Source organism: Halictus rubicundus, chromosome 7 (assembly GCF_050948215.1).
Source record: "Halictus rubicundus isolate RS-2024b chromosome 7, iyHalRubi1_principal, whole genome shotgun sequence".
Classification (NCBI taxonomy): Eukaryota; Metazoa; Arthropoda; class Insecta; order Hymenoptera; family Halictidae; genus Halictus; species Halictus rubicundus.
This window is the reverse complement of record NC_135155.1, coordinates 9,880,024-9,892,797: the sequence shown is the minus strand read 5'-3', so window position 1 is coordinate 9,892,797 and position 12,774 is coordinate 9,880,024. Positions and strand designations below refer to the sequence as shown.

At 44.8% G+C, this 12,774-nt stretch overlaps 1 protein-coding gene across 2 annotated transcripts in view; it reads left to right on the top strand.

Annotated features, from left to right (window-relative positions):
• Positions 1-11,729, top strand: part of Sema2a (Semaphorin 2a) — a 361,481-nt gene extending 349,752 nt beyond the window's left edge. For both annotated transcript variants that reach the window (XM_076791077.1, XM_076791076.1), the window contains exons 7-11: positions 4,854-5,084; positions 5,680-6,093; positions 7,521-7,797; positions 8,222-8,669; positions 10,922-11,729. In XM_076791077.1, the coding sequence (XP_076647192.1) occupies positions 4,854-5,084; positions 5,680-6,093; positions 7,521-7,797; positions 8,222-8,669; positions 10,922-10,996 (1,445 nt within the window). In that variant the 3' untranslated portion in view covers positions 10,997-11,729. The remainder of the gene's footprint in view (positions 1-4,853; positions 5,085-5,679; positions 6,094-7,520; positions 7,798-8,221; positions 8,670-10,921) is intronic.
• The last annotated feature ends 1,045 nt before the right edge of the window (positions 11,730-12,774 follow it).

Below are 12,774 nucleotides of genomic sequence, written 5' to 3'. Positions count from 1 at the left end.
ATTCCAATCTAGCCCGGAGCTACTAATCGGCCGATTAAAACCGAGCCGATTTCAGGCGACGTGGTTTATCGTCGCGCGTCGGAAAAACAAGGACGCCGTCCGACGACGCCGCGACGCAGACGGAAATCGAATTTTCTCCGCGCTTAAATCGCGGCCCCGTGCGAACGGCGCAGCCTCTGTCGATTTTACATTATGCGGTGGCGCGAGGAAGAGGCTGCAATCTCTTTCACAGTTCACCGATTAAATCGATTGTCTGACGCTTCGCCGGTGGAAGTTTGATATATTGAGGCGCAACGGGCGAAAGGGAAAGGGTGGAGGACTGGGAGGCGAGAGGATGTAGAGGCCGGAGAACGAGGAAGGAGGCGGAGGAGAAAGAGGGAAAATGAGGGAGACGATCCGCGGACGGGAATGGGGTGTCGGAAATCGAGAGAGAACGGGAAACGGAAGTGTCTCGACTCGCGATCAGAGACAGGCTCGATTGTATTCGAATCGCCTACAAAGGAGAAGCACGCCGTTCGAAAACTTTGTACTAATATTTAAATAACGAATCCCTCCACGGCACGCTGATGCCACCACAAATGTGACTTGGTAATTAGTACACTGCGGAGCATATATTTTTGCATCTTTGTACTCGGTATAAAAAAATGTGTCATGCCACGCGTATCCAAAAATCATTAATTTTACTGCTGTGAAATAATGACACTCTCAGGATCTGAGCCAGCGAGTCGCATGTCTTCCTCGCTATCTAATAACTCCACTCATCAAAGTAGACCGCAGTAACTATCTTTTTATACTCCTTTCTAATTTAGGCTCAAGCATCTCTCTTTTTATTTTTGTCATTTAGCCTTCAAAAGTTTATTATCTGGGGGTTGTAAATCTGAATTCTCTAACCGTCCTATGTCCGTGTGGTTGCCAGATGCCAGCGAAATTTAGTGTCCAGCCGGGCATTTTTATAGTCGGAGGAGAATAAAAAATTCCCCGTAGGATAATAGTTCGGTATAGTTATAACTGTCTTTATCCTGGAAAAAATCATGGGCTTCACTATCTCGAGGTTAATAACACCGCTCTGCATTTATATTCGATCGGTGCATTTCGATTTGCATTTCAATATTTAATGCTCCCTGGAATAAACAGTCACGTTTAATATTTCATACAGGAAGTATTCAAGTTGGATGAAGTCCATTTTGTAAAATCTTCCGCAACGATTGCAAGAAACGAGAGACAAACAGAAATTTCTTTTCTTTATTAATTTTTATGATATTCTTAATGGTATTCTTAAATTCTATTAATATTTCTGAAAACAATTCCACTAGTATTTGCACAATATGATATAGTTAACTTTAAAAAAATGCGTTAGAAGGTGGAAATTCTTTTGTTAAAACTAGGGGTGTGGGGGTACCCGAGATTTCGAACTTGGAAAAAGTCGGGCGGGCTCGGGCCCGACCCAAAATCCCAAATGCAACAAATGTTCCAAATTTCAAATATTCAAAATTGTTTCCGAATGCACTCTGGCCACTAATACCTTGAGGAGGGGCATACGAAGTAATTCAAGAAAGGAAAAAGAAATACAGTGATTTCTCTATATATGTCGCCCAAGGGCTGGATGATAAACGACACGGAATTATCCCCACTACCGCGGGGTATGAAGGACCATGAAGCTCGAAAGGCCTCGGAGAAGTGTAAATATAGCACAGCTCGGGTATGTGTTCTGTGTTGTTGACATATATCGAGAATTCATTGTATATCTCACGTGGCGTGCAACGTGTTAATTCGGATAGTTCTTCAGGGATCGCTTGGGAGTCACCTTTCCACGAAGTACAGTTCGGGGAACTTGCGTCGAGGTGTACGTGCTAAAGTTTGCTTTCGAAAAACGATTAAGGTCGACGAACGAGTCAGTGCGGCGGTGCCATCATAACAGTCGAGAGGACGAGAGAGCAGTTTTACGATTGCGGCTCGTAAAAACGGACAAAGTGGGGGTCGTTAAGTATGCGCCCGGTCGGGACGGTTCGTCCGGGGGTGCTAAATGAAAACTTGGAAAGTCGTTCCTCTTCCTTCGCACGGAAAACTTACTTCGTCGCGTCGTAACGCGGGCTCGTTCGACCGTCTGTTTTATAGTTTTTCTCATTGTGCCGGCATTCCTTCGAATTCCAAAGTTTTCGGCGGAGTTCCGACGATCGTTTTCCGGGCCCGTAACCCTTCCGCGTAATTTCCCGGGGTTCCGCTTTTGTTTTCGTAACGAGCACACCCTCCCGCGATACCGTCCTTGTTACACCGGACGAAGCTCACCTGTATCGCCGAGGATCAACTTTTACTCCAAATATTTCACTATTTGTTTAGTTCCCCTGTTATTGTATTTATCGTAGATTCGACGATAATTGAAGAGAAACCTCGCCGTTGCAAAATACACTGCCTACCAATTACGTGGTATGTTTCCAATCGTTTTTCCAATTGTTTATTTTATTCTTAGATTTTTTCGTGATGCAGCGGACGAGAAACTGAAGACGCGTTTTTTCTGGAAAATGTGTTCGATTCAAACAGCTGTGGAAATTTTTAACATTTTTTTCCGTCACTGAAACCACCACGGATTTAAAGATCGAAGCTTCCTCTTTACAACGACACCTCAAAATTTGAGGTACGATTTTTTGTAGTCGTTCTATCGGGCTTTGAATGGGAGTGCGCCGCCAACTTTGCAGTAGTATAAGTTACACGATGGCTCTGCACGACCGAACTTGTTCTTCATTTTTGTCCCATAAAACGGCGAGCAAAAACCGTACGTCAATTTTTAAGGAGTCCTTGTAAAGAGGAGACTTTAATCTTCAAAACTGTGGAAGTTTCATCTACGGAAAAAATTTTTGGAAGTTCCCCGAGATGTTTGAATTTGCAGCATTTTTTAAAGAAAAAATGAGTCTTCAGTTTCCCAACTGGTGCATCGTGTGAAAATATCTTCGAGGAAAATGAAGACACTCTCTCTACTCTTTGCTTTACTAGGAGTAGAGGCTTCAAGCTTTAAAATGTGCCCCGGCTTATGGTTGTACTATCTGTTTTTACGAAATGATCACAATTTAAATACCGACCATTTTTCGGGAATCAGTGTTTAAATACTTTTTGGATTTCTGAGGAAGTAAACAGGAAATATTGAATACAAATTTGGACTTGAGAATTTATTGAGAAGAACACGATCTCGTGAAAGTTTCTCTTCGATTGGATCTTTTTAAAGGAAAATGGCAGAAGAGGCAAGAAAAAAGAAAACGGTAAATTACACCGGGCCCCGGAAAACTGATCTTTTAGAAAATGGCAAGAAATCTCTTAGAAAATGGGAACAGAAAAGAAAATGGTAAATTACACCGGGCGCCGGAAAACTGATCTTTTAATTTCCCCGCCCCTTTGCGCAGGGGAAAATGTCTCGCTCTCGCGACATTCGCCGACACGGTGTTGATTTTTAGCCGGGAGTGAAAGAGCCCGGAACACCGCCGCGGATTTGCATCTTAATTTGCTTGATTGTGTTTAAAGAGCAAATCGTTCGGCGGGAATCTTCGCGCGGAATTTCATCAACGAGGAATCTTACCGCGGCAGTTCCCATTGAAATTACTGTTCACGGCCCTGAACACGGGATTCAATTTTATTTTCACGCGGGACTTTAATATTTCCATAAAATCCGCGTCGTCCTCGGCGTTCGGCGTTCGGCCCGAATTGAATTTGTCTAGGTACACGTAGGCTACGTACCTGCAACACGGTTTCTCAATTTTTCAGCCGTTCGTTTTTATACGTCGCGCGTGTTCCGCGCCGCGATTCTAAAATACTTTAATTCGAAGCGATTTCATTGCTCCGAGCGGTCCTTCCGCGCGGAAAATTCGATTCGACGAGGCCGTTCCGATCGCGCAGGCATTTATTCGTTTCCAATGCAGAGTCGTTTAAATAAAATTATTTAATATGTGTAATTGGGGCACGGCGCAGGTTTGTATACTCGAGCCGGTCAATCGTGCTGCCGGGACGAAGAGAACGATAAATTGGGTCGTTTATTTCGAAAGCTGTTCACTGTTTGACAAAAAATTCCGAAAACGGAAAATTTACTTTATTATCTCGAATTATCTAGTCTTTATTATCTCGAACGTTTATATGCGATATTATTTATTATACAAATCAACAAAGAGTGAGTCTAGCACTGTAACTATGTAACTGTTCTAACATCCGATTATTCAACTAATATCCTAATATCTAATATCTGAATTCCTCGCCATAAAACTTCGATTTTTGGCATTTTCTCGTCAAGCTCTACAGGATTATATAGCAAAAAGTTAAAAATTTCTGGGTTGCCAAGGTGAAGTTTAACTCAAAAAAATGTTATTCCTTCTTTCGACTTGTTCCTCGCGTAGAATCGCCTCTCGTTCGCTTGTACCCTAATTTCGGAAACACCCTATACCCCTTAGGATTTTTCGTTCGATGGAAAAGCAAGCACGTTCACAATAAGTGGTCTGTTTCATTGTTCGGAAATATTTACACGGTGCGAATAGAAAATGATTTTGATCTCTATGCACAGGATGAGAATTTGTTGGCGAAGGCAACTGGAAGGTGGAAACTTTTATTTTCGGAAATATTTACACAGTGCGAGTAAAAGAAAAAAGATTTCGATTTCTACGTTCAGGACGAGAATTTGTTGTCAAAGGTAGCTGGAAGGTGGAAACTTTTATTTCCACGTATAGAATATTCGCGTTTCATGTGTAGACGTAAATATAAATAGAATGGACGGTTTGGAAGATGAGAAAAGATTCAACGGGTGAATATCACTAATTAGTTTTTGATATGGCGACTATGCGGACTGTTGGTCACACGAATTTTTTGTTCGTTTGTTTCAGAGCCGAATTTCGTCGGTTCGTACGACATCGGCAGCCACGTGTTCTTTTTCTTCCGCGAGACCGCGGTGGAATACATAAACTGCGGCAAAAGCGTCTATTCCCGTGTGGCGAGAGTTTGCAAAAGGGACACCGGCGGCAAGAATATTTTGTCGCAGAATTGGTCGACTTACCTGAAGGCTCGGCTGAACTGCTCGATACCTGGCGAATTTCCCTTCTACTTCAACGAGATACGTAAGTAACATTTTCGGTTGGTCCCTTTAACGAAACTTCTAAAATGTTACCACCAGACTGCGGATTTTTATGCAAAATAAAAATTTTTCTGCAACCGTTGCAGAAAAAAAGGAACCTGTCATTCTTTCTGTAATAATTTTACTTTGGAGGTGATACAGTGATTTCTCTATATATGTCGCCAAGGCCTGGATGATAAACGTCGCGGAATTATCCCCACTACCGCGGGGTATTCCCCGTGTGGGGCCGCAAAGCTCGAGAGGCCTCGAACGCCCGGGACTGTAAACATAACTCGCGTATGTCTCCTGGACGATACACTGACAAAACCCGTGTTGTTGACATATATCGAGAATTCACTGTATACTGGCAGATTTCAATTCTTTTAATCTGCTTACTGGGTTGAATTACAGCTACTCATTTTTCTGATAAATTCATAAAATCCGCAGTCCACTGATCATAATTTCTCGATTAAACGCTTTTCGCGCGTATTAAGGGCTCTATAAGAGCGATGTATATGTACGCGTGTGGCGGTCGGAGGGTTAAGAATTGTTTTCCTGGAACAAGGATCATTAATTACCGTCGCGTTCGTCTTTTCCAGAGAGCATTTACAAGGTTCCCGGCGACGACACGCACTTTTACGGGACGTTCACCACCTCGACGAACGGATTAATGGGCTCGGCGATCTGCTCGTTTCACATCGACGCGATCCAAGAGGCGTTCCGAGGGAAATTCAAAGAACAAGCGACCAGCAGCAGCGCCTGGCTTCCGGTGCTGTCGAACAAAGTTCCTGAGCCCCGACCCGGCCAGTGCGTGAACGACACGGAGACCTTCCCGGACACCGTTTTGAACTTTATACGGTCCCACCCGCTAATGGACTCCGCGATATCGCACGAGAACGAGAAGCCGGTGTTTTATAAGCGCGACGTGATGCTCACGCGATTGGTCGTGGATAAATTGCGCATCGATTTCGTTGGCATGGATCTGGACTACACGGTCTACTATGCTGGTTCCAGTAAGTGTTCAAACAGTCCCTTTGAAAAATTCAAATGACATCGATTCCCTCGTTTCCAACTGGCTCGCGTTCCTATTGGCCCGGGCCTCTTTCCACGATGACGTCATCCCATCGTGACTACGATTCCTACGTCATCACGCGTCAGTTATACATTCTACTAGCCCCTTGGTTAGCCTAATAGTTATTATTTTTTTTAAAGTGATGTCACTTCGTTTCTTAACTTTCTTTCATCGACACAAATTCTTCAATGGCATAAAAATGCTTGCATTCCACGGCATGCACATCGTCAATTTTTGGCTTACTTATAATATTTATATTAACAAATATCTGCATCATCTCGTCATAAGGACGAAAAGTTGAGGCACGTAAAATCATTTTTCGTATATTTTTGTCGGTAACCTGGTCACTCTACCTTATCGCGAATCTACGGAGTCGTGGCTCTTAATGCGACAGCAAATTCGCAATCGCCGCGACGCAAGCTAGATTACGGAATGGGATTTAATGGGAATTACATGTCTGCGAGCCGTTTTGCGCGAAATATCTTAATCCTGATTTGTCGCGGACGAACTTGGCAAGATAATCACTAACGTCGGAGTTTCTTGCAAGCTGGCTTGTGTCATCTGCTTTCGCTGTCGCTGGCGCTGTTTCATAGCTGAGTAGTCGGCTCGGTTTTATTGCTTCGAGAATTGACATAATCGTGCCTCTGTGATGACAAAACATAGGAACAACACATAGACAGAAGGGTCTCAACAAGGCCTTTTTTTCTCATTGTTTACGAATTGTGAAACCCTTGACGTGATCTGTGAATTGGAATCTTGTAGGAATTAATGTTTCACGGAATTCCTTTTAATTTTGTTTTCATATTTTTTTAGTACGAGTAAGGCTCTGATCAATTCTTCAATGGCAGAAGCAATTCTACTCACGAATAAACAAATTACGTTTTTCATCAGTATCTACTTTCTACTATAACACAGTCGTGTTAACAAAGCTCATCTGGCAACACTGACCCTCAGTACTGTAAATATCAAACTTCTAACAAATGTTGTATAATTTCACAAACACTCGAAAGCAAATATCACAGACTGCGGACCAAAAAATGAAACTGTACAAATTGGTAGAAGAAGCAGAAGTTAGAAATTCATTTCTCCTCCGAATAATTTGAATAAGTTAAAAACAATATGAAACTCTCTCGACCTTTCTGCTCTGTTGTATTTCATTCCGTCCGCTTCCGTGGCGAATCCATAAAGCCCGTAGACTGGTAATGGAATGTAACGAAGTACGTATCGACCGTTTGACAGGAACAAATTTGTTATCCGAAGATTACGGGGCTGTCGGGATTGACATTATATCGATGTAAATTTGTACCGCGGCCCGTCAGCTGTCCGAAGTAGTAGTTTACAAAGGCATCGTTGCTCCTCGTGTTACAGGCGACGGACGTGTACACAAGGTAGTTCAATGGATAGACAACAACGGGGATTCGCAGTCCATCCTGTTGGACGTTTTTGACGTGACGCCGGGCGAGCCGATCCAGGCGATGGAAATCTCGAAGGAGCACAAGGCCCTCTATGTCGCGTCCGATCATAGAATAAAGCAAATCGACTTGGTGATGTGCACGCGCCGATACGACAATTGTCTTCGCTGCGTGCATGATCCTTACTGCGGATGGGACAAGGACACCAACACCTGCAAGCCTTACGAGCCCGGGTAAGACCGTCAAAAAGAACCAAATTTTGGCTAAACCACCCCACTCCTATCAAAATCAGATAATCGAGAAAGTGGTCCAAAAAGCCGATATTATTAATAAATAATAGCTTCATATTAAAAAAAAAAGAAGAAACAAATAAAACATGGCGTACAAAATATATGAGTGACATTTATCACATTTTGTATAACATTTTATTGGTATTCAACATTTCGGGGCTGGACAGGGTAGAATTTAAGGGGTTAGAAGTAGGAGTCATAGAAGAAGTAAAAGTCGCAAAGTTTCGCATGAATTGTTGGCAGAATAACATCATGTTTTACGTGAAAAATGTGTCAAATTGACACATGAGGGTTTATAGATTGTAAATTTCTATCGAAGAAATAAAGGTGAAGTTTCTTATCATGGTACGATGTTGGTGTTTCACAGACTTCTTCAGGACGTGTCGAACAGCACGGCGGACGTCTGCGACAGCAGCGTAGGGAAGCGGAAGCTGGTGGTGACGTGGGGTCAGTCGGTGCATTTGGGCTGCTTCGTGAAGATGCCGGAGGTGTTGGCGAACCAGGAAGTCAGGTGGTACCATTACAGCAAGGAGAAGGGCAGGTACCAGATAGCTTACAAGTACGGGGCTGGCGGGGACAAGTTCATCGAGACGTCCGAGAAGGGCCTGGTGATCGTGGGCGTGAACGAACAAGACGCCGGAAGATACGATTGCTGGCTCGGTGGCTCGCTTTTGTGCTCGTACAACATCACCGTGGACGCCCACAGATGTTCCGCGCCCGCCAAATCGAACGATTATCAGAAGATATACTCGGACTGGTGCCACGAATTCGAGAAATACAAGTCCGCCATGAAGAGCTGGGAGAGGAAGCAAGCGGTGAGCTCATGACCACGATACAGTGATTTCTCTATACATGTCGCCAACGCCTGGATGGTAAACGTCGCGGAGTTATCCCCACTACCGCGGGGTATACCCCGTGAGGGGTTGCAAGGCTCGAGAGACCTCGGACGCCGGGGAGTGTGAACATAACATGGCTCGGACATGTCTCCTGTACGATACAGGACGCTGGCAAGACCCGTGTTGTTGACATATATCGAGAATTCACTGTATACGTAGAAATTTTCTCGCGTGGGAACACACTGGTCCGCTAAATTAACACGTTGACTCGCTCGCATTTTCTTGACGGAATTCTTTGTCCATGTTTAAGTCACTGATTAACTTTTGAGTGGCCATTACAAAGATTCCCGAATTGTGAAGCTTCGAAATGCCACATTGAAATTAACTTGTAAAAAAATGTTTAAACTCTCTAAAGCCATTGAATTTGTAAATTTTTAAACGGAGACGAGCAACCCTCGCTTTGTTTTATAATAGAAAAGAGATTTTGATGAATCTGAATTTATGGACGTGGAACGAGAGATTTCACGTTTCTTTAAAACGAGCACAGGTAGAGTATAGTGAGATCTTTTTACACGAAGTTACAAAAGAGTTCAAAGATCGATAACTGTACGGTTACAACTTTTTGTTCCTTCAATTTTGTGGTGAAGTGTGTTTCCCTATATGGTATACTTATCCTGTATTGTCGGCTACAGCTCTGCACGCAACGCGTTAAATGAATTTTGTTAATTATGCTGTACAATGGTAATTGTTATGTTTCAACCGAATTAACTCAAGTGACAGAAATGTTCAAAAGGACTACGTAAACTGCGAACGAGACAGTAAATTAAATTCATGTATAATTCAAACAAGTTATAGTAGATACTTGAATAATATGTATAATAATACATTTATGCACTCCGCATGAATTAATTTACACGAGTAATGGTTATTGATTATTGCTTATTGACGGAGCTCGTTAATAATGAATAAGTATCTCAGAATAAATCATTAACACTCGCGGAACTGATATTGACAGTACCCTTTTAAATCCTTGCTTAAAAACATTTGATCCTGTCGCAGTATATCGCGTTATTACACTGTAAAATTTCATTTATAACTGGTTCGCGGACAGTTAAAAATTGGAGTTCACATTTTAATACTTTAAAAATGATAGAAGGATCAAATAGTCTAATTATTGCTCATTGATTCGTGTAAAACACTACAATTCCCATTGTTATCGACAATTGTCTGGTATTTCTTCAGACTATCCCACAATTTTACAAGATGAGAGATTTGAGGATTTCACCATACACTGATACAGTTCTCGTTGTTAAAGTAATCTGTGTCCTAGAAAAACTGGGGTAAGGGACCCCATTACTGTGGGGGTACCAATTACTGTGGGTATATTAATTGTACTTATTTTTAAAGCATAATGAATATTGAAGAAGACATATATAACATCTACATTAACTAATTTTAATGAAAATGGGCATGACGCGCCCAACGTGCACCTCTGTTGTTCGGGTTGCAGCATTTCAGGCGGATGTTTAACACTAAACCTACCACCGCCGGTCAAAATGACCGGTTCCAGATTTTTATTTCACGATTACTGAAATTATAAAGATGCTTTCGTGGGAAATGATTAAATAAATATATTTAGCAGAGCATGAATTATAATACGAACCGCACAAAATCCAAATAAATTCAATCTCTCCATTTTTATAAGACACCATGTATCAATCACTTTTAAGGCTCGGTAGGTTTAGTGTTAATTGTTAACCTCTTAAGCACTGTACTCCACTATAGTGGCTCGTCCGTGGGAAGCATCAGTTTGAACGGTACACCACTATAGTGGCTTCCGTGGAAAGCACCAGTTTGAACAGTGACGCCACTATAGTGGCTTTTGTGCCCTCTGCGGCCAGGCGCGCCGTCCCTGGGAGGGAGAGTTGCGGACGAACGCGCCGTACCTGGGAGTCAGAGTTGCGGACAAGCGCGCCGTGCTTAAGAGGTTAATACCAAAAAAACGAAGCCGAAATCGCAGTTTTTACTTTCTCCATTTTCGTCTTATATTGTGACGGAGTGCCCCTCAAATAATCTAGCACCAGTTGTCGAGCAGCAGTATATTGTTTCGGCTTACATCGGAAAGCCTTAACAGCGAGAACTGTATCTAGTTTGACAAGAGTTCGCTCGAGAAGCGGTGCTCGCTAACGGACCGGTTGCTTGAGGAATGGTTTTTTCCCCGTCTGTTCCAGCAATGCGCTTCGAGGCAGAACGACAGCAATCAAAACCTGCACACGAACGAGGTGTACGGCACCCCCCTGGTCTGATGGAGCCGATCGTTGGAGCCCTCGTCGAGCCGAGACCCCGGCGCAGTGCTGCGTGCAAGCGTCCTGCCGAAGAATCGCGGTCCATCCACGATCAGTCGGACGAGTTACCTCGCTCTCCTTCTGACCGGTTACACCACTGCCTTTGTCCTCCTTGCTACCGACGGGCTTTCGACCAAGTGAAACACCGGCGAGCGAAACGCGTCCGCATCAAGAGGGCCGGCAATACCGTACGTCCGAAACCGGCGGGGATCGCCTCGTCCATCATGACGTCCATCCTCGATCGATCGAACGAGCCTCTCGTACCCTAACGGCCACGTGACTTCGCGTCTCGAATCACCGATCATCCACGAACGATCCGCGATCGCCGGTAAAAACCGACTAACCTTCGACATTGCGTCGTTGCTGGTCGTTGTCTTCTGTTTCCCGGAGCAGTGCACACACACACACACAAACACACAAACACCTCGAGGAGACTCGCTTTCGTTCCCGCTACTCGTTTCTGTACATAGCCCCGGAGCTGACGAAGGATCGCGGCGAAGTTATGGTCGCGACGAGGCTCGGCGGGCGGGAAAGTGCGCTTAGAGGACGACACCACGGCTCGCGTCGGCATCCTTTCCAGAGAACTCTCGAAAACGGACCGGTAAAGGTCCCCTCGCTTCGATCGAGATCGGTGCGAGGTTACTAGAATATTCGTTCTTGCCGACCGGAGATGATGAGGAATGCTACCGCGCGGAAAAGAAAAGGCTTAGGGACGAGCTCTTATGCGAGCCACCACGCGGACACGTGGATGAACGCCACATATAAGCGTTCTCTCTATATTCGAGGGGGTAGCATACCGATGTAACATCACCGACGGATCGTTCCTGTGACCTCAAGATTGCCGGAAGACCCGAACAACTATTCCGAAATTAATGACGTTACCAGGCACGGACGTTGACAGACAATTGCTGTTACAGAGATGATCGGCGAGAGGGACTTTTACCGGAAGAGTCCGCTGAGGTTCGAGCCGAGGACGCCCGTCCGTGAACCGTTCACCAAGCGGAAATCGGTTCTCCTGTTTTCTTAGATCTGTGATACGAACGACGGGATTCTCGGACGAACGTGCTCGGTTGCGTCACGTTGAGAGAAAGAGAGAGAGAGGGGGAGAGAGAGAGAGAGAGAGAGAGAGAGAGAGAGAGCGCGAGCGAGCGAGCAGTTTTATCTCGTTATCGTCGCTCGGTTCGGCAGACAGACAGCGTAACACTATCAAACAGTGGACGCCATTTCCTATTGGCCAGGGACGAAGAGGGACGCGACGCTAACGAGGAAAATCTGTAATTTCCGTTCCGATCCGTTTCTAAAGAAACCGTGTCCTGGAAAACTGCGCGAGCCTTCGGCCCCGCGTGGTATCGCCGTAACGGACGACGGTGGTTGGTGGTGGTGGTGGTGTTGGTGATGGTGGTGATGAAGAACGGTGACTTGTAAGTAGAGGCTGTATGTTTGCGTGGCTGCGTGCGTATGTGTGCGTGTGTACGATGTCGTGTACATTGATTCGCGGATGAATGGTGCGAAAAGCCGGGTGCAAGAAGAACGCGCGGCGTCGAACGCGTTTCCGAGCGTCACGCAGGTTACACATGAGATTATAATCGGCGACCTGGTCGCGGAGCTGCGACCTTTCACCCTAGCTTCGTTAGCTTTTCCATATCACGTTGCCAGGCTCGCGACGCGCACCGCCGTCTGTCTTCGACTCGCGAATCGACGAACGCTCGTCTCTCCTAGTAGCCGTGGCGCGGTCACTT